Raw genomic sequence first — 17,729 nt, forward strand, 5'->3', positions numbered from 1 at the left:
GATGTACTTAGAATGAGATGTAGGTCATAAGTATTTCTATATGCTGATCATAACATCCTACAAGTTCGACAATTATGGGGATCCATACCCGTCATCCCACTGCCAGTCATCCCCACCGACATCTAGATCATCGTCGTCATCATCATTGCTATCACCCTGTTCATCTCCAAGATCATCATCAGAACTGTCCTCAGACATCTCCTCCAAGCTGATTTCTTCTGTATCCAGCACATCTAGCTCATCGGCACCTAGATCACTACTAATGCTGGATATATCGTTGTCATTAGTACTGTCTTCGCCTTGCTTGAAGAATTTCCGATTGGCAACATGACCAACACCACCTCCTGGGAAGTAACGCATGAACATATCCCGATCCACGAAACTATATATCCTTTGAGAAGAGCATTGGCTTGAAAAGGCAACCACTTACATTCCTACATAGAAATATGCCCAATCGTCTTTCTCTCCTTCCTTCCGTGCTACCGTGGGTTTTTCAGTCTCAAGGAGCTCCGATGTCCGACCATCACTGAAAGCAGGCATTAGGTGGCATCCTCGAATAACATGAGCTGGGTCCAGAAATCCAAACGCGAAGGGATCACTTTCTGGGACAAACCCAACCTTGGGCAACCGTGCATTACGGGACCCCGATTGATGTCCTGGGTCAATACCAAGCCAGCGAACCCAAAGGAATTCCATTTCCACCGGTCCAGATTTTGTTGTACTGGCATTAGGATGACTAGAAATAGTGGTTGCGCGAAATATTCCAAGAACACGGGCATACCAATATGGATGAGCACCTGCTGCATCCTCACCTGAAAGCATCATTACATCTGCGTGGTTACTTGGATTTATAGTGTCCTGGTCTCGTCTGACGTCGTAGGTAGTGTAATTGATGCGGCATGTTTTCAGTGAGATGAACGAGCCTCCTTTCAAGCGAATATGGTTCCGATCTGCATCAGTGAAGGATTCGTGTGTGTCACCGTCGAATTTGCGGTCCATTAATCTTCCCAGAAGGTGATCTTGTAGCTTGGGATAGAAATTCTGACAATAATTGGATGCGTTAAGCAATATATCCAGAGTGCGAGTGAATTGGAAAGAAACCTGAGCTGCGGGATCATCATAGTGCGCCTTTACAAAAGATCCAATGTTGTGCTTGTTCTTAGCAGATAGGCCGATGTGATGGTGAGCTGCTAATAGTTCAGCTGCATTGCCAGCATTCAATATCCTTTGTTGACGTCGCCGCTTTGTATGAATTCCACGTCGATCAGCAGCTCGTTTTGCCCATTCCAAACGACGAAGCCTGCGACCAATCTGTCTAGGGTCCTTCTTTTTATTACCCAGACTATAGAGCTTCTTCACAACTCGATGCGCCAACTCGCCCTGTATCAATCAGTATGACAAATGAGAATATAATTCAAGGGCTCACTAGCTGCGTCGAGAAACTATCTGTTGGCCCGAACCAGCGAATTGAACAGATATAGTCTGCTAATGCATGCCACTTGTATGTTAACAGATTGAGAAATTTACGTCTTCGTCCTGAATTTTCATGTTGCTGACTAGCCCCAGCTGCGATAGCTTCCTTTTCCTTCCGGCGATAACGGGCAGTTGTTTCGCGATCAGTCTCGTATGTTTGAAATGAGTTATTGGAGAGGTCCTGGAATTGACGCATTAGTTTTCCAAATTCGTATGTGAGTGTTTCCATATAGTCCAGTGTCTTCTCAGTGTGCATCCTGAGCTTTGCAAGAGCATGCCACTCTGCAGCTCGATACAATAATGTCATGAGCTTTGAATTGACTGGTCCTGGTAGTAGTCCTTCAAATACTGGAATAGCGCACTAATCACATATCAGTTTGTGCATATCAGAACTAAGCAATGCAATACCCTACCTGTAACAAATCTTCAAAGTCTCGTGCAGCCAACTTCTTCATTTCTGAAGCATTGTTGGCAAAAGTGCGAATGGTATCAAAGCCGAAGGTGGGCATTTGTCGGAACCTGTACCATTGCTCAAAACATCAGTCTAAATACTTAGATAACATACTACGGACCTGTGATTCAGCTCTTCGACATATTGTTGGCCAACGGCATAGAGGATTCGGATAAGATGAGAAAATAAGGCCTTCCACACTCCAAGTTCAAATTCATGCATAAGATCAACAACGAGCATACGCGAAAGATTGAAATCTAATCCTAGACGTCCCATGAAAGCATTCTATAAAACAGATCAGTCACTGCATGTAACAAGTCGAGAGTATTGGCTACCATGGTTGGGACAGAAGAAGTAGCCTTCAGAATACGCTGAACAGCACTTCCTTGAATTTTGATCCCTTGTTCATATATCCATTCCCTGGTGAGCTTAACTTTATCATGCAGAAAAACCCGTAATTTATCACGCATCTTCATGTCCTGATGCAAGCCCATCCGATCGAGAGCTTCCTTTGGACATAAGCAACGAGGGCATGGACAAAGTCCACGTTCACGAATAGTTGCAAGAAGAACCCTAGTAAGGGTATTATCAAGGCAGGAAGTGCTACAGTAGATTGACAACTTACTTCTCGGGATAATCTGCTGAATATGTGAAGAACCGGGGATAGACACGACGCTCAACTCCATCAAAGCATTTGATAACAATACCATATTTGTACGCATGAAGGAATGCATCGTTCAGAAGAAATCTCCACACTGCATGGTATAACTCCCGGTTACAGTGTGCGATGATTTCCTTTGCCTGCGTTTTCCAGTTAACATTGAATTTTGATATCTCGTGCTTAACTGAGTCTGGGATTGTTGGTATATAGGCGAGATGATGAACGGCACCTGAGTTTGGTGAAGCGCGGATATATTTCGAGAGGTTACCAAAGAGCATGTAGATAGGCCATAGCTTTGCAGTTCCGAAGTTGGCAAGCTGCGTAGCATCTGACCAGCACATGAGGGCAGCAACAACCTTCTCTCGTTTGCAGTCCTTGTCATCGGTGGGTGCACGGCGAAGATTTTTGTGCTCTTCCAGGAACACATCGGAATTATAGATGTCGGTTTGTACCCGTTGTGAAATAGTCTCCCCATTATCATCCTCAATCTCTTGGAACAGTTTGAAGGGTGCGAAGTGAAATTGACTGGCTAAACGATCTGCGAATGCTGCACGGATGACTGAGAGAGGGTTTCAATATAGGAGCTGGGGTATTTTGAACTTTTTCGAAGGAATTTGTGGACTACCGGATGGGACTTCAATTTCAATGGCAGTCTCAATAAAAGAGTCTTTAAATCGATTATGTTCCCAATCCTCGTCTGCTTTAGTAATCTTCTCATTGGCAGCCTGTGCATTATATCCCTTGAGTTCCTTGACATCAAAGTCAGGTCGTTGCAGAATATGTGTGAGTCCATCCATTTCGCTGTTAGATTTCGTTGAGTTTCCATTATTCTGCCAACCTGTGAGGAGAGTTTGGGTGGGATTCAAAGGGGAATCGTCGCGAGCATCCTCGGGATGTTCATCATCTCTATATTCTTCTGAACATGGAAGATTCGACAAGTCCTCAAGCCCGACCTCACCATCAGGATCATGTGAAGGTCGATCCGGGTACTCGCGCCATAAGCCAAAAACGTTCAGCTGTGTCTTCAATTTGTCACGAACAATGAGAATGATACGGGGAAGTGTAAGAGGTGAATTCTGCTGTTCTGCAGGCTGTTCTTCATTCTCTACCTGTGAACTCCCGACCGCGGGAGCACTTTGCGGAAGGACATCCAGATAACAGGCCGGCAAATGACCACGAGTAGAGCGGATGGGTCTACCTGCAGCTGTCATCTCTGGAGCCAGTTCTGGTTCATCAGGCTGTCCATCGATCCCAATGTATACTGGACTATTTGGTTCCGGAGATAGAAGAGCTCTCGGAGTAAGGTGTTCAGCTGTCTGTAAGTTGATGTAAGTTATCGAACAAAGCTTATCCTTGTCAGAACAAACCCCGATCTCTGGACCCTTTGATTGCTCGAGGGTTACTGCACTTGAAGAGGCCTAAATATTCAGCTTGTAAATATTTGGATCATAACGGTGGGATATAATATGAGAGTAAAAACCTTTGCATGCGTAGCAATAATACTTGACCGCGGGAGACTAAGGCTTTCAGCACGAGCCACAGCCTGTTCGAGTTTCTTACGCTTTTGCTTCTTTCGGCGGGTGATCGCTGGATCCTCATCCTCCCCACTGACTTCGTCGTACCCACGTTTCAGTGCTTGAGCTGCAACATAAGCATTCCAAGCTTCGCAGCTCCCGCGATGTCGATTTGTTGCCTGAGTAGAGAGGAACGGGCCTCGTTTACATTCCGGCGCACACTGAAAAGGGTCAGACATGCAATGAACTATGATGATACCAAATGTGTTGTCTATTGACTCAGAATGGTCCGGAGTTGGGAGATTTGACAATGAAGAAAAGGAAAAAAAGAGAAGCAGTAACAAGCTGAGCTGCTTGAGAAGCACACTCCGAGTCATCAGTGCGAGTCACTGTCTGTCCGTAAGTGAGGTCGATTTACAGGCTACCGTCGGACTCAGATAACGGATTCAGACCAGGTTCGGATGCCGCCGTCAAAACAATTTTCAAATTTCCAAAATTCGTACATACACGATCACCTGATGGAGGGTCATTGGAAATTGCTCTGCACAGGATATATAAGGGGGGGAAATCAACGAACCTTTCGTTTACTCTGACTGCCACCTTCCCACTATGTCCTCACGCTCCCATAGATCAAAAAGCCCTTCGCGCTCCCCCAGTCCGAGTCACCGTTCTCATCGCACAGGCTCTGGGAGACATACTCATGGTTCTCCTAGTCTGACTGATATTCGAGGTCAATCCACAGACCATGACTATCATGATACACGAAGCTCACCGCCACCCCGTCGAATCCGTTCTCTTCAACAATCCAAGTCACATTCTACACGCGACAATTGCCTCACTCAGGACCAGGAACGCATCAGAGACTTGGAACGTCAACTTGCTAGTGCAAGGAATTCAAAGGAAAAGGAAGGCAGAAAGCGAAAGGCGCCGTAAGTATAACTGTTTGTAAACAAAAGAATTTCCTCACACTAACCTACAGTGAGCCCCTTGATAACATGTCGGCAATGCGGCGTGGACGTGCTATTCCTAAACTTGTTGCTGTCTATGAAGATATACACACCCTCCTTGCGCAGTATGATGAATACCGACACAAGGGTTACCATCAGCTGGATTCCGAGGGTGATGACGACGACATTGACATAGAAGAAAAGAGAAGGTTAGTATCCTTATCTTTGAGCTCAGCGCGATTCCACTCACAATTTCCGAGTTAGGCTACAACGTGGATATGCCGGTATCATGACTCTGTACAAGACAGTGTACCCAGATTTTCTCAAAAAGATAAAGGAGCCTGGAAGCGCACATATCATCCGTGAGGTGAGCACCAAGGTTTAGCATTAGTTGTTGTATGAATTCAGATTGATGTTTCGGGGATTAGCTACAAACTGGCGCAAATAGTTCCAGGGCTTTCGACACGTCCACAGTCATGAAATTTGTAGGCGACGTATTGAATGAAGAGGTTCGAAAGATAAATCAAGCGAAGTTGAAAGAGTATCAGGTTAAGTTACGTGCTTACACCGAGAATGTCACAACGGGTGACAGCGCATCTGATTTTCCCACTGCCACTACCAACACAATGGCTGAACCTGTACTCGAACGCGTCGAAGAATTCTGTACAACTTCCAGGGATAACAGAGGTCTTCAGAATGATGTTACTGGTTATCTCCTTTGTCCAGCCGAGTTTGACTGGAACGACACGGCGTAAGTAATTTTAATTTTTCAAGCATTATGAATTGACAGCTGGATTGCACAGAGTTCGTGCCGCCGTTCGTGCCTTTGACCCGAATTATGACTTTGCCAGCTCTGCTCATGCTCGCTGTTTTTACAAGGATGAGGAGTTTGACCCCGATGACTTCGACAAGGGTTTTTTGCAAAGTTATCTTCTTGTACAGGTATGTTATAAGTTATAGTAGCCTCTCGTCTTTTGTACTCACTTCTTCCTTCTTCGTAGGTCTATCGTCTCATGTTTACGTCGCCGTCGTCAACCAAGGATCAGCCGCAAGATGTTGAAAACCTTCCTGCCTCAAAGAAGAAGAAAACCACTGGGACCAATCATCGTGGCAACGTTGCGCAGATCATTCATATGAATGATGTCAAACCTCGCTCAATTGCTTATGCCGCCGTTCATGTACGTATTATCTTTATCAACGTGTATTCAGCTCTGAACAGTGTTTCATCTAGCTTCATTTCGCTCTTAGCGACGCTTCCCAGTGGACTAACTCTCACATGGGCTATAACTATCTCGACCTTTGGAACTTTATTGTCGACTTCTTTGAGGATCCCGAGGGCGAAGAAGAAGAACAGCGATCGAAGGAGCTACTGAAGTGGTGGAATGAGTGAGTTTCTTTCGGTCATCTGAGAATTTATCGATTTATGTCTCTCATAGTCGAATCTTCACTGGTACCCGTGCCGCCGCCAACAGTCGTGGCACCAAAATGACTTCTCGCAAACAAGATGTATCAAAACGGCTACGCGTTGCTTCCCCTCTACATGATATTTTTTCCAATGGTACTGGAGCTGCTCCGGGCCCGGCGTCGTCTACCTAGTATATTCGTCTATGCTCAAATAAAATTCTTTCCATCCTATCCATTTATGAGCCCTGAAAGTAACGAAAGCGATCCAGTAACCTGATCCAATATCATCTGTTCCTATTATTACTATCACATTACAGCTCATTGTAAAATCCTGCCTCAAGAACATAAGCTATCCACAAGCATTGTCTATACATGATAAGATACTCACAGTACTTATTGGGAAACTACAGTACTGCAACAACAATTAGGTGAATATTGCGGGGTAATGCAAGTTTGCTACATGGTTGCAGGGTATTTACAATACCATCACAATGATTGTCGAAGTGACATAGTCTTACAATCTACTAACAAGCTCTTATGATCCTTCACAAGACTGTGACTGTCTTGTGGAAGATTGTTCCAACTATGATCCATCGTAACCCGCCGCGATAAGTCTACCAATTTAGCGATGTTTCGATATTATGGCTTATTATGATGGTCAGCTGATTCATTAGTTGATTATCTTGACAACAAAACTTCTGGGCAACAAACGGAAAGGCGAACCTCAACATGTCTTAGGGCGAACCGATAAACGTGAGTATTCAAATATATAGTCATGGTCAAAGCTGTTTTTCGCAATGTATGGCTGAGATTGAACAGATTCCCTATAGGCTGAATCCTCCCCATCAATGCATCATTGCCGAGCCCCGACTCTTGACTCTCTTACATAGTACTCTACATAGAGTCTTAACCCCTCTCTTAGCAGCGCAGCCTCTAAAAATGCACACGCCGATTGGTCAATGCTCCGTCATTTCTGGAGTCATTATATGTCCGCATATTGTTTGCATCTTTGAGGCCGTGACTTTCGACGGTAATCATCGTACGCGTCTTATAAGTTGGTACGCCCGTGACGCCCGCGTACCCTTCAAGATCTTGACTCTCAACACACTTTCCTTCTTCCTTCCATAAATGTTCTCGTGTCAAATTCGAGCAGTATATGTTTGAACTTCCTCATGATCATCAGTTCATGATTCCCGTCATTCACTGGGGGGATGGCATCTTTTTCAGTCGTGGAAATTTCCTAGATATCATGTAGATTAGATAAAGATATTTGACTGTCAATTTATTAGTTAAATTCGAAGGATATTAAAAAGTTTTTGTCAATATCACCATTAAATACTGGGAAGCATTTCGGAAACATGGTTTCAATATATACTGCAATGAATTTTTGCATTAATTGAGGCCTGATTACTACAAGATTAAATGCCTTGAATGTGTGGAAAAATACTCGAGTTAATCTCAAGGTCCTATTGCGTGATTATGAGAGGGTTATTTAACATCTATGGTCATTTATCTGCAAGTTTCTCACCTCAGATTATTTGGAATATATTCTGAAATTTGCCTCACAGATACTGAGGAAAATTCTGACCATAAAGCATACAGCTTAACTCAAGACAATGTTTCAAACTTCCTTCTATTTTGTCCGATTTTTCCTGTAATTATTATGGTGTGTATATGAAGGATATACTCAACTACATTATGCAAGAGTAAATAAACATAATCATCAAGATATACTTGAATTAATACTGTGGAAAAATTACTGAAATATTCAAGGTAAAATGAAGTAAATTTTGAAGTTTTCCAGCTTAGATTATTTGTACCCGATATCGGGGACATCGAGACATCACCGACGTCCTGACATCGGATACATCTCCGAGGTCAACATATCTCAAGACTTATTGATGTCATCAACATCTGGACTATACACAGAGTATTTCATTGACTATTTTATTATGTATGTATATGTACAATAAACTTCATCTCAGTGTTGCAATGACTGCAATGATAATAGGTATAATTACTCTACATACAATACTATTTCTTGGACCCATGAATATGAATTTCTCACTGTGAGTTGTCCCACCTACAAAATCAATCAGTGAGAAGAATTGAGCAAGATTCAGTGTGACAAACAAGAGCAAAGTACTCGGGGACGTGAGTTGCAAACTGCTTCTAATGCAAGATGTACTAGGCGTTCTAAAAAAATAACTGTTAGACAAAAAAAAGTATAAAGACAGAAATTACCAGTTCGGTGGGCATAAGGGGTCCAAATAGCAGCCAACCATGTTTTAGGAGATGTATGGCAGCTTCGGTTCCATTCACGAATACGACGTGATACGTTGTTTGTGCGCCCAACCTTGTATGTTACATTTCCTTCCAGGAAAATGTAAATCCAACCTGGACCATCAGCAAAGCTAAATGGCTGGTCAGATACCATGTCCCAGGTATGATGAAGAATGGGGAATGAGTGCTGTGAGCCAGGGAAATGATGGATGTGGGTGTGGAAGTAGAATAGAACCAAATTGTCAAGCATGTATGGTCCAACATAACTGGAGGAGGTCTGAGAGGAGGCTGAGATTCTGCTGGATGTAATGGTGTTTGAACAGATTCCATGGCTAGTGTTGGATAGAGGCTGAAAGGCATAGGGATAATCAAGAAAGGCAAGAAGTTCCAGAAGATTCAAAACTCACCTCAATCCAGAAGCTCATCTCACTTGAGAAAGGAAAAGGGTGTGATTGGGAGGAATGGGTGGAGCAATTTGCAGATATTCCAGGGTGAAGCAGGGCAGGGCCAGGGAATAGCTAAGAGACACAGGAATGAGCAGTTAGAATAGCTAGAGGCAATTATTGACTCACCTCATCCAAAGTTCCCATCCTAAAAAGATCCAAATGGCTAAAGTAGGGGCAGTGAACACAGCTGAGCAAGGGCTGAAGGGAGATGGAGATGGAGTGTAGATAATGGCACCAGGATTTTGTGGCAGATGGTTGGAGAAAGATCATAGAAGATTGAGAGAGGACATGAGACTGAGAGAACCCAGAAGAATGAGAGATGAAGGAGGCTAGAGAAAGCAGTGAAGACAAGCACATTAGAGATGAAGAGTAGAGGTTGAAAATTTGCTGTGATCAGCACCTGTCACAGCTTGCAACCAACATCGGTCATCGTCACAAGAGGCGGGCGCGCTTGTTCAACGCAACGCGCGTTGTGCCGCGTGACGAGACGATTCGCGAGTCGCGAATACGACTAATTCGCGAATTGTCTCCACGAGTCGCGAGTCGTATTCACGATTCGCGACCAGTGGAGACGACTCGCAATTCGCGAATTGTCTCCACGAGTCGCGAGTCGTATCCACGATTCGCGACCAGTGGAGACGACTCGCAATTCGCGAATTGTCTCCACGAGTCGCGAGTCGTATCCACGATTCGCGACCAGTGGAGACGACTCGCAATTCGCGAATTGTCCCCATGAATCGCGAATCGTGGAGACAAGTGGCGAGTGGCAGGCGCGAGGACCAGCCGCGAGGACCAGCCGCGAGCGGCAGGCGTGAGGACCAGTCGCGAGTGGCGGGCATGAGTACCAGTCGCGGGCAGTACCTCTGGTTCTGATTCTGGACCACTGGACAGGGTAGTTGAGAGATGGGGATGAATCTAAATCTTAATTCAGCTGGAGGAGTACATTGGGTTAGAATAGATTGATCATTCATGTGTGGACCCAGAGAATACATAGAACTATAACAAAGAGTTAACACACACACTCTGCCCATAACTATGAGAAAGACCGTCAGGGAAAAACCAAGTCCCCATTACAGGCGTAACCGCACTGTGGCCTGCTTTGGCTCTTACTGGACTTGGGCAGCTAACAAAGTGCTTCTCCTGCACCTTGAGAGCCAAAGCCCACGCTATCGAGTTGCGAGCTCGACGCACCGACGGTCCTGGGTTTCGTGTTGAGCGGGGAAGTGATAAGGATATATAGAATAGGTAACGTCTCGATCCATAAGTCCCTAGAATCTACGTCCGTTCCCCGGAATCTACATCAGCGTAAATATGAAATTAGTGAGCATTGAGAATTCGTCTTGAGGGGAACGTTGAGGTTGAGAAAGTAATTAACAACAATGCGACTGGGGAAGCAGGTGTGGAGACAGCTGAACTCCTGAAGGTTAGTAATTGAGAAAATGCAAGAGACAGAGGAACGATAACTCAGGATCATGAACGAGTTGGCTAAACACATGGTAGGAAGCCCGCCAAAGCAATCTGATTTCCGCAAGTTAGAGAGAGCGCACTCCATGAACGAGTTAGCTCGAGTACATGGAGGCAAAGCGGCAAAAAGGAGCCCTGAAGGTGAGGAAATGCGAAAGACAACTGAACGCTGGACCATGAACGAGTTAGCTCAAATACATGGTAGCAAGGCCGCCGAAACCATGAACGAGTTAGCTCGAGTACATGGAGGCAAAGCGGCAGAAAGGAGCCCTGAAGGTAAGGAAATGTGAGAGACAGCTGAACGCTGGACCATGAACGAGTTAGCTCAAATACATGGTAGCAAGGCCGCCGAAACCAGTCTGATTTCCCCAAATTAGAGAGAGCGCACTCCATGAACGAGTTAGCTCAAGTACATGGAGGCAAAGCGGCAGAAAGGAGCCCTGAAGGTGAGGAAATGCGAAAGACAACTGAACGCTGGACCATGAACGAGTTAGCTCAAATACATGGTAGCAAGGCCGCCGAAACCAGTCTGATTTCCCCAAATTAGAGAGAGCGCACTCCATGAACGAGTTAGCTCAAGTACATGGAGGCAAAGCGGCAGAAAGGAGCCCTGAAGGTGAGGAAATGCGAAAGACAACTGAACGCTGGACCATGAACGAGTTAGCTCAAATACATGGTAGCAAGGCCGCCGAAACCAGTCTGATTTCCCCAAGTTAGAGAGCGCGCACTCCATGAACGAGTTAGCTCAAATACATGGCGGCAATCAATATCGTCAAAGAAACAGTTTGGATTGCATGAACTAGTTTGCAGAAGTACTACTCAAAGAGACAGCGCGTGGTCCATGAACGAGTTAGCTCTAATTCGCAGTACTAGGAATGTCGGGTCTGCAAGCAAACCATGAATATTGACAATACAAGCAATTGCGAGGAGAAACATACCCTGTGTTCAATGTGTTGTGAATTCGTCTTGAGGGGAACGTCGAGGCTGAGGAAGTAATCAACGACGATGCAACTGGGGAAGCAGGAGTGGACCCATTATACCTTGCCCGTTATCGTCCTAGTCCATGATAGATCCACACGAGTTACGAGCTGAAGGACGACCATCGAGTGCTACACGAGTGTTTACTCACTGCAGCCAGTAGAGACGAACTTGAAGGAAGAAGCGAAGAATATCTTAAACTCTCACGATCATGATCAGTTCTTTGTTTGTTTGGTCTTGGCTTTGTTTGGTCCGGGTTTCGGCCCGTTTCAATAAACAACTCGACATCCTCGACATCGATACCTTCCTCTAATTACATACTTTGACCATGTACTTTGACCATGTACTGCAGCTAACTCGTGCATGGTCTCTCATCTTTCTCATCTATGCTTTGAACTCATTAATAATGCAGCTCTGCCTCACCTCGGGAACCTCTTCACACAATATTCGACTATCCCTGCATGGACTATATGTACGTTCTTCAAATATTATTTCCTTAACTCACTCAGGACTATATAGAGCGCTTTTGTGTTCGATAAAATATCCACGGATGGATTGAACCTTGCTGGACGGAGTCTTTGTGCTCAGTAGGCTGATAGTGAGTTGTCACAATGAACCATATCGGTTCACTCATGGACCTATTTGAATCTGGATAGCCTAAAGAAAAAAGCGAAAAGGGCGAACAAGTGAAGAAGGAAACGAGACCTATACCTCTACCTCGACCGAGCTATCCGAAAGCTACTCATGATTCTCTCGCGATCCGTACAATTGTCGTATCAGGAATCTCTGCGGAAATAGACACGAAAAGTTCGTGAGCCATTCTTCGGAACAGGCTGATACAGGTGCGTTTATTTTATTTTCCTCTTCGTAAATAGTTCTTTTGCATTATCTCAATAACTTCATTCCATAGCCCAAGTCGTATTTGCCACTCCCCAAAACGCACTCGAAGCCGTCACTTAACTTCACGCACACGTATCCAGAGGGAATCTACTCTCGGTCGAACTCAAGAAACGGTTGGATAACATAACCAAATCCATGGTCAATCCAAAACAGGCCTCCCACATCCACCGTTGCTGCTTCTAGTCGTCTAGTCGTGCAGCACGAGGAATATCCCATTCAATACCTCACAGCAGGACCTTCGTGCCTTGTTCCTTCCTTACGGCCCTATCTACTCTATACACATTAATCCTCTCGAAACCAATACCGACGACACTAACGTTACCAACGACGGAGAGGAGCCGTCTCCAACAATCGAATTCTCAACCAAGATCACAATTCCGAACCCGAGGATTCGCGTTCGTTTGGATCCAATTACAGGTAAAGGCCGAAGTAAAGGATATGGATTCCTCGAGCTGAACACCCATGTGCGGACGCTCTCCGTGTTCTCCTTTGGGCGAACAACAACCCGAGTGTTGCCGAACTTTGGGAGGAGTGGTGGAAGGAGGAATTAGTGGCATTGTTACAGGCGGAGAAAATTAGACCGGAGAATGAAAAGGAGGAGTCGAGGATCAAGAGAGTCGAAGGGGAAATCGAGAAACTTGAGAGTGGTGGTGGTGGTGGTACTGTGCCGAAGAAAAGTAGAGGCACGCTGATAGTGGACTTTTCAATTGAGAATGTACAGGTTGTGCGACGAAGAAGGGTGATGCAGGATGAACAGAGGAATGTGCGTAGTATTCCCGTGCTATTCAAACTCTGACGTTAAGTTCTAACTGTGGTGTTCATTTCACAGGCTGATGGGACACAAAAGAGGGATCCAAAGAATGCGACGGCGGTCCCTTCTCAAACTTGAAAAGAGCAGTCCGAAGAATTGGCACCGAGGAAGAAACGCAAGGTTGACAAATTCCTCTAATTACTTTGACCATGTACTGCAGCTAACTCGTGCATGGGCTCTCTTTCCCTCGCCTCCTTCTTCTCTGGGCTTCGAACTCAAGAACAGCTCTCTTTATCATCGGGAACTTCTTCTCAGTGCATGTACCGAACTTGTCTTCTCCTCTCACTAGTACTTTGCGAACGTTTGTATACCTTAAACTGGCATTCGACACGGCCATGTACCGGAAGCAAGATTGAATACCAGGTCACCAGTGTTCGTAGTATTGCTCGTTATTTCAATGGAGATGATTCCATATGTATTCAATACGTCCTTAACATTTCACAATGTTACTCTCTTACATCATTCCCGCATGAAATCGAATGACCTGCGTTCAGTCAGTCAACTAGTACTCGGTGTCAGACAGTCCACTTTGCATACCGCTTGCTTATGAGGCCGTAGCCAGATGTAAAGGCCTCCAGGTGAGCTTGCTGTCCATTACTTTTGGTCATAGTCGCTCATGCACTTGCTCACCTCCTTGCCTTCCTGTAAGATCACTACAGCCGCTACTCCAACGAGAAGAACCAGGAAAGCCCCGTGAATATTGTAGGCATGAGGCGCGCACGCTAACCGTCGCGATAAACTTGGAATTACTCATCAATATCTGTACATATAGCTCGTTTATTAGCTCCTAACCAACTGTGGGTCCTCGAGATTGAGATCGCGCTCGAGATTGTGCTCGCTCGCGATGTATCTCGCGGGATTCGTACGTAGTCTGGGTACTTGTTAGGATCCAACTAGGTTTTCCGTTGCGCGTCAGTCGGAGCATTCTGTCGCTGATTTTCGGGTGTATGACTGCATCTCCATCGAGGTCGACTGGATGCCAGCTCTTCCGTCCATTGTTACCCAACTTCCAAACCCAAACTTGATAACAACCATCGTTCATGTTTCGATGTATATACACCGTCCCTTCCAATGCCGGCGCTGGTACTGGCATAGGTTCCTCGAGATCTTCATCACTCTGAGTTTCATACCACGGAGTGACGCCTTGACTGGTCCGAGAGGTGAACGGCGCAGTCCGTAATCTACCTGGAACAAGTTTTCCCCCTATGATAGGAGGTGGTGAGGGCTTGATCCTGTACTTTGGTGCTTTCCGGCCAGATGCGAATGATACTGGTGGCGGAGAACTGGCACTATGTCCAGATCCAACGGTTGCACCACCTGTAGGTTTCGGAGAAGTAGCTCTACCGCGCTGAGCCCCTGCCAGTCGTACATAAATGATTTGTTAATGTGCTGTACTTCACCTTACCTGGCGTCGCGGCTGAGTCTTTCTGAGGCTGAGATGATTGCCTTCTTGCGACCTTAGCTTGCATTGTTCGAAGGTAAGTGGTGCACGTACGGTCTATATGCTGGCCTGTTAATATTCTATGAGTTATCACGTTGTAGGAAAGCATGAATAATCGTACTCATCAGCGTCGTTTTCATTGACCTCCCATACCATACCATCATCATCCATGGTGAAGTAGCTGAAATCGTATACACGGTCCATATAGAACACATTGTCCTGAATTTTGGTTGAGATTTCGGTGTTAATCATTCAATCTCGAAGACTTACAACAGGTCGTAGTAGAGTAGCTTCGACGTTCATGGTGTGGAAGATAGATAGCTCGCCTACCCTTTTAGCTTACCGTAGATTAATCGATGTATCAGATTGTCCATCATTCATCATTCCATAGTTTGATTAATGAACAGAAATCAATGATATTTGACAGTCCATTTACACTACACTAGTGCTCGAGTACGTTGAATCAAGCGGTATAAGTGTATACAAAGAGATACTGTGCCAGTAATGCTGATGATTTCTCGTTGAAGAGCAGCTGAGAGTTCGACAACATCATCAAGAGAAGATCTTTCCCACCCGTCGCGGAAACCTGATAGGAAATGCTGCAGTACATATGGTGGTAAGAGTCGTGAGGAATGAGCACTGTGAACAGGTTCCGGCTTGTTCTGTTGAATGGCCGATATGATAGCGCGCGCAATTGATTTTTGAGTTTCGATTGGGAGAGTTTTGAGGGTCAAGACCAGGATGAGGAGTATGATCGTTATGCGTAGAAATTCTCCCAGAATAGTACGAATCTGTGCAAACAAAGTGAGTACAGGTGGTTACATGTGAGTTACAATTATACTGTCTTACGGTCGTTGAACAATATTCTATCAAGCGGATCAGGATCACGCTGGTCCAGAAATTTGTATGTGCATTTTGACCTGGATCTCCATCTCCGGTGGCTATCAGGCCATCTTCCGAGTAAGCCTATCAATAATCTTTGAGGATATTTCGATTACGGCAAGCCATAAGATGCTACTCACGAGAGCTTTAACCTGAGCAATAGCTGAAACAAGGTAGATATCAGATCTCATTAACTCGATAGGTCGACTCACAATGAGTGCCTGGAAGAATTTGAACAACCCGGCAGGGCTCTTCATGTACAAAGCCCCTGATCGTCCGAATGACTACTAAGTGGCCCTGGATGCTTTGAGCAGACAGCTCGACGACAGCACGCTTCCGACTGTCAACGCTGATGTCGAGCTTGGCCCAGGAATTAGTGTTGAAACTGTAACATGTAAAGCCAGCATTGAAACTAAAAGCAACTAAGGCGACACAGTCGCAATCAATAGCGAACGAAGAGCTACTTGAAAGATGGTTAATGATAAAGTTAGGTAAAATCAATAAAAGCTTACATATTATTTTCTGGAGTAAAGCACCATTCACTTTCACCGGTTCCGATATGTGATAACCTTGGAAATTTGTTAAATAAAGTTACGGGAGTTCGGTAGCGATACAAACCAGATCCCGTGGTGCATATAGACTACTAGACAAGAGCAGTTATCCTGAAAAAAATGTGCACCGATAGCTACCACCGGAAATCGCTCATGATCAAGTCCAATGCAGTTTATGCGACTCTGTATTATCCAAGTGTGATCTGTTGTATGTTGAAATAGGTATAAATGTACCAGTTGAGTTAATACCTTCTTGTTGTTCCATAACATTGACGTAGGCTCCCGCACAAATCAGCATCATACGCCTCGTCTTGTCCAGCTCGACTGCATTGATGGGCGAAGAGGACTCATAAATGAGCTCCGCTTTCTCACCACGCTGCGAAATTTGATTAATATCATTGTCATAGATCATCCCAATAGCAATCTATAGCAATCTACGCACTTGTTTCAAACTCGAAATGAAAAGTTCGCCATCACTATTGCCAGTAATAAACGAGTCCGGGGTATTCCAAGCAATAGCACTAATGCTAGACGAGCAGGGCTCGCTCTGAATCTTCTTGAAGTTTGCGTGGACATCGTATACTCGCAGGTATGTGTCTTTGCTAGCACTGGCCAAATAGTGACCGTCCATAGAGAATGATAAGGCAGTGATGGCCTCTGAACCGTCCTTGATGTAACGAGGTTGAATTGAGGTGACTGTCGGGGCCATGAGCAAAACCTTACATGAATTTCCGTTGAGGTGAGCATTCAGGTTCGTACATATGAGAGCAATAAGAATAAGAAGGGTATATTATTTCGACGGAGCGCTCAGCGCGCCGCAAAGATCTCGTGACAAATAAGCCTCGTGACGGGTAAGTCTCGTGACTTTGCGCTTTTTTTTTCCTAAGTCCAACTTAGCCATCGTCCTCGAGCTGTTTAAGACAGCATTCCTTTAGCTTTCATTACGGTAAAACCTGGTGAAAGTGTACTGCAGCCACTGATAGTAATAGTTACCTTCAGACTTTGACAAGGTAAGATCTAATGGAAGTTGTTGGCATTCTCGTGTACTCAAAACTCTGTCAAAGTTTCAAAACTATCATGATCTGCTCCCTTGCAACATCGGAATTTCTAAACACAGATCCTCCTCATTTTCACGCAGTGATAGACTCTGATGTATTCACGTTTATTGGCCCAAAGCCGGCATCCTTTCCTTTCGTCCCTCCTAAGACAACACACCTAAAACCCAGTCCTCGCGAAGCGACTATGCCAAACTTCTTCGTACCAGGATGGGTCACCTCGTCTTTCCCATTCATGGGGTTCGCACCTAGCAGTAATCCATTCAAGTGTGACTTCCTTCGGTGCTTGGACTTCAGTGCCCAGACGCTGCCTATTGTCGGTGATGCTGATTGTGGCTATAGTTTGAAGCCGTCGCTGAAAACAGACTGGGATTCACTAGAAAGGAATCTAAGGGTCTTCCTCAGGGCCTGTATGAAGGTTAATGGAGTCGGCGTTCCAGACGACCTTCGACTGTGGTCATTTCCTCT

The 17,729-nt window shown here is 45.2% G+C and overlaps 6 protein-coding genes across 6 annotated transcripts; 3 read left to right on the top strand and 3 right to left on the bottom strand.

The window, feature by feature from the left end:
- Positions 1-72: 72 nt before the first annotated feature.
- On the bottom strand, positions 73-4,338 carry C8R40DRAFT_1175701 (uncharacterized protein; the record flags this gene model as incomplete). Its single annotated transcript, XM_046232365.1, has 10 exons — positions 73-382; positions 431-1,380; positions 1,427-1,834; positions 1,887-1,992; positions 2,046-2,209; positions 2,260-2,497; positions 2,550-3,144; positions 3,211-3,901; positions 3,953-4,003; positions 4,066-4,338. The coding sequence occupies 10 exons, from the start codon at positions 4,336-4,338 to the stop codon at positions 73-75; spliced, it is 3,786 nt and encodes a 1,261-aa protein (XP_046081531.1).
- Positions 4,339-4,708: 370 nt separating this feature from the next.
- Positions 4,709-6,642, top strand: C8R40DRAFT_1175702 (uncharacterized protein; the record flags this gene model as incomplete). Its single annotated transcript, XM_046232366.1, has 8 exons — positions 4,709-5,028; positions 5,079-5,255; positions 5,311-5,413; positions 5,475-5,797; positions 5,850-5,988; positions 6,048-6,224; positions 6,278-6,432; positions 6,483-6,642. 8 exons carry the CDS (start codon positions 4,709-4,711, stop codon positions 6,640-6,642), a joined length of 1,554 nt encoding a protein of 517 aa, XP_046081532.1.
- Positions 6,643-8,431: 1,789 nt separating this feature from the next.
- Positions 8,432-10,018, bottom strand: C8R40DRAFT_1073318 (uncharacterized protein; the record flags this gene model as incomplete). The annotated part of the gene is made up of 6 exons (XM_046226548.1): positions 8,432-8,446; positions 8,481-8,533; positions 8,695-8,920; positions 9,141-9,251; positions 9,306-9,324; positions 9,669-10,018. 6 exons carry the CDS (start codon positions 10,016-10,018, stop codon positions 8,432-8,434), a joined length of 774 nt encoding a protein of 257 aa, XP_046081533.1.
- Positions 10,019-10,729: 711 nt separating this feature from the next.
- C8R40DRAFT_1175704 (uncharacterized protein) lies at positions 10,730-11,190 on the top strand (the record flags this gene model as incomplete). The annotated part of the gene is made up of 2 exons (XM_046232367.1): positions 10,730-10,919; positions 10,988-11,190. 2 exons carry the CDS (start codon positions 10,730-10,732, stop codon positions 11,188-11,190), a joined length of 393 nt encoding a protein of 130 aa, XP_046081534.1.
- Positions 11,191-11,949: 759 nt separating this feature from the next.
- On the top strand, positions 11,950-13,410 carry C8R40DRAFT_1073319 (uncharacterized protein; the record flags this gene model as incomplete). The annotated part of the gene is made up of 6 exons (XM_046226549.1): positions 11,950-12,093; positions 12,278-12,432; positions 12,454-12,463; positions 12,713-12,938; positions 12,974-13,284; positions 13,351-13,410. The coding sequence occupies 6 exons, from the start codon at positions 11,950-11,952 to the stop codon at positions 13,408-13,410; spliced, it is 906 nt and encodes a 301-aa protein (XP_046081535.1).
- A 709-nt stretch (positions 13,411-14,119) lies between these two features.
- C8R40DRAFT_1175705 (uncharacterized protein) lies at positions 14,120-16,915 on the bottom strand (the record flags this gene model as incomplete). The annotated part of the gene is made up of 11 exons (XM_046232368.1): positions 14,120-14,688; positions 14,738-14,778; positions 14,828-14,842; positions 14,895-14,992; positions 15,044-15,111; positions 15,258-15,564; positions 15,623-15,739; positions 15,796-15,818; positions 15,868-16,077; positions 16,456-16,582; positions 16,649-16,915. 11 exons carry the CDS (start codon positions 16,913-16,915, stop codon positions 14,120-14,122), a joined length of 1,842 nt encoding a protein of 613 aa, XP_046081536.1.
- Between the last annotated feature and the right edge of the window lie 814 nt (positions 16,916-17,729).

This window comes from Lentinula edodes (assembly GCF_021015755.1).
Source record: "Lentinula edodes strain Le(Bin) 0899 ss11 chromosome Unknown C8R40scaffold_45, whole genome shotgun sequence".
NCBI classification, from domain to species: domain Eukaryota; kingdom Fungi; phylum Basidiomycota; class Agaricomycetes; order Agaricales; family Omphalotaceae; genus Lentinula; species Lentinula edodes.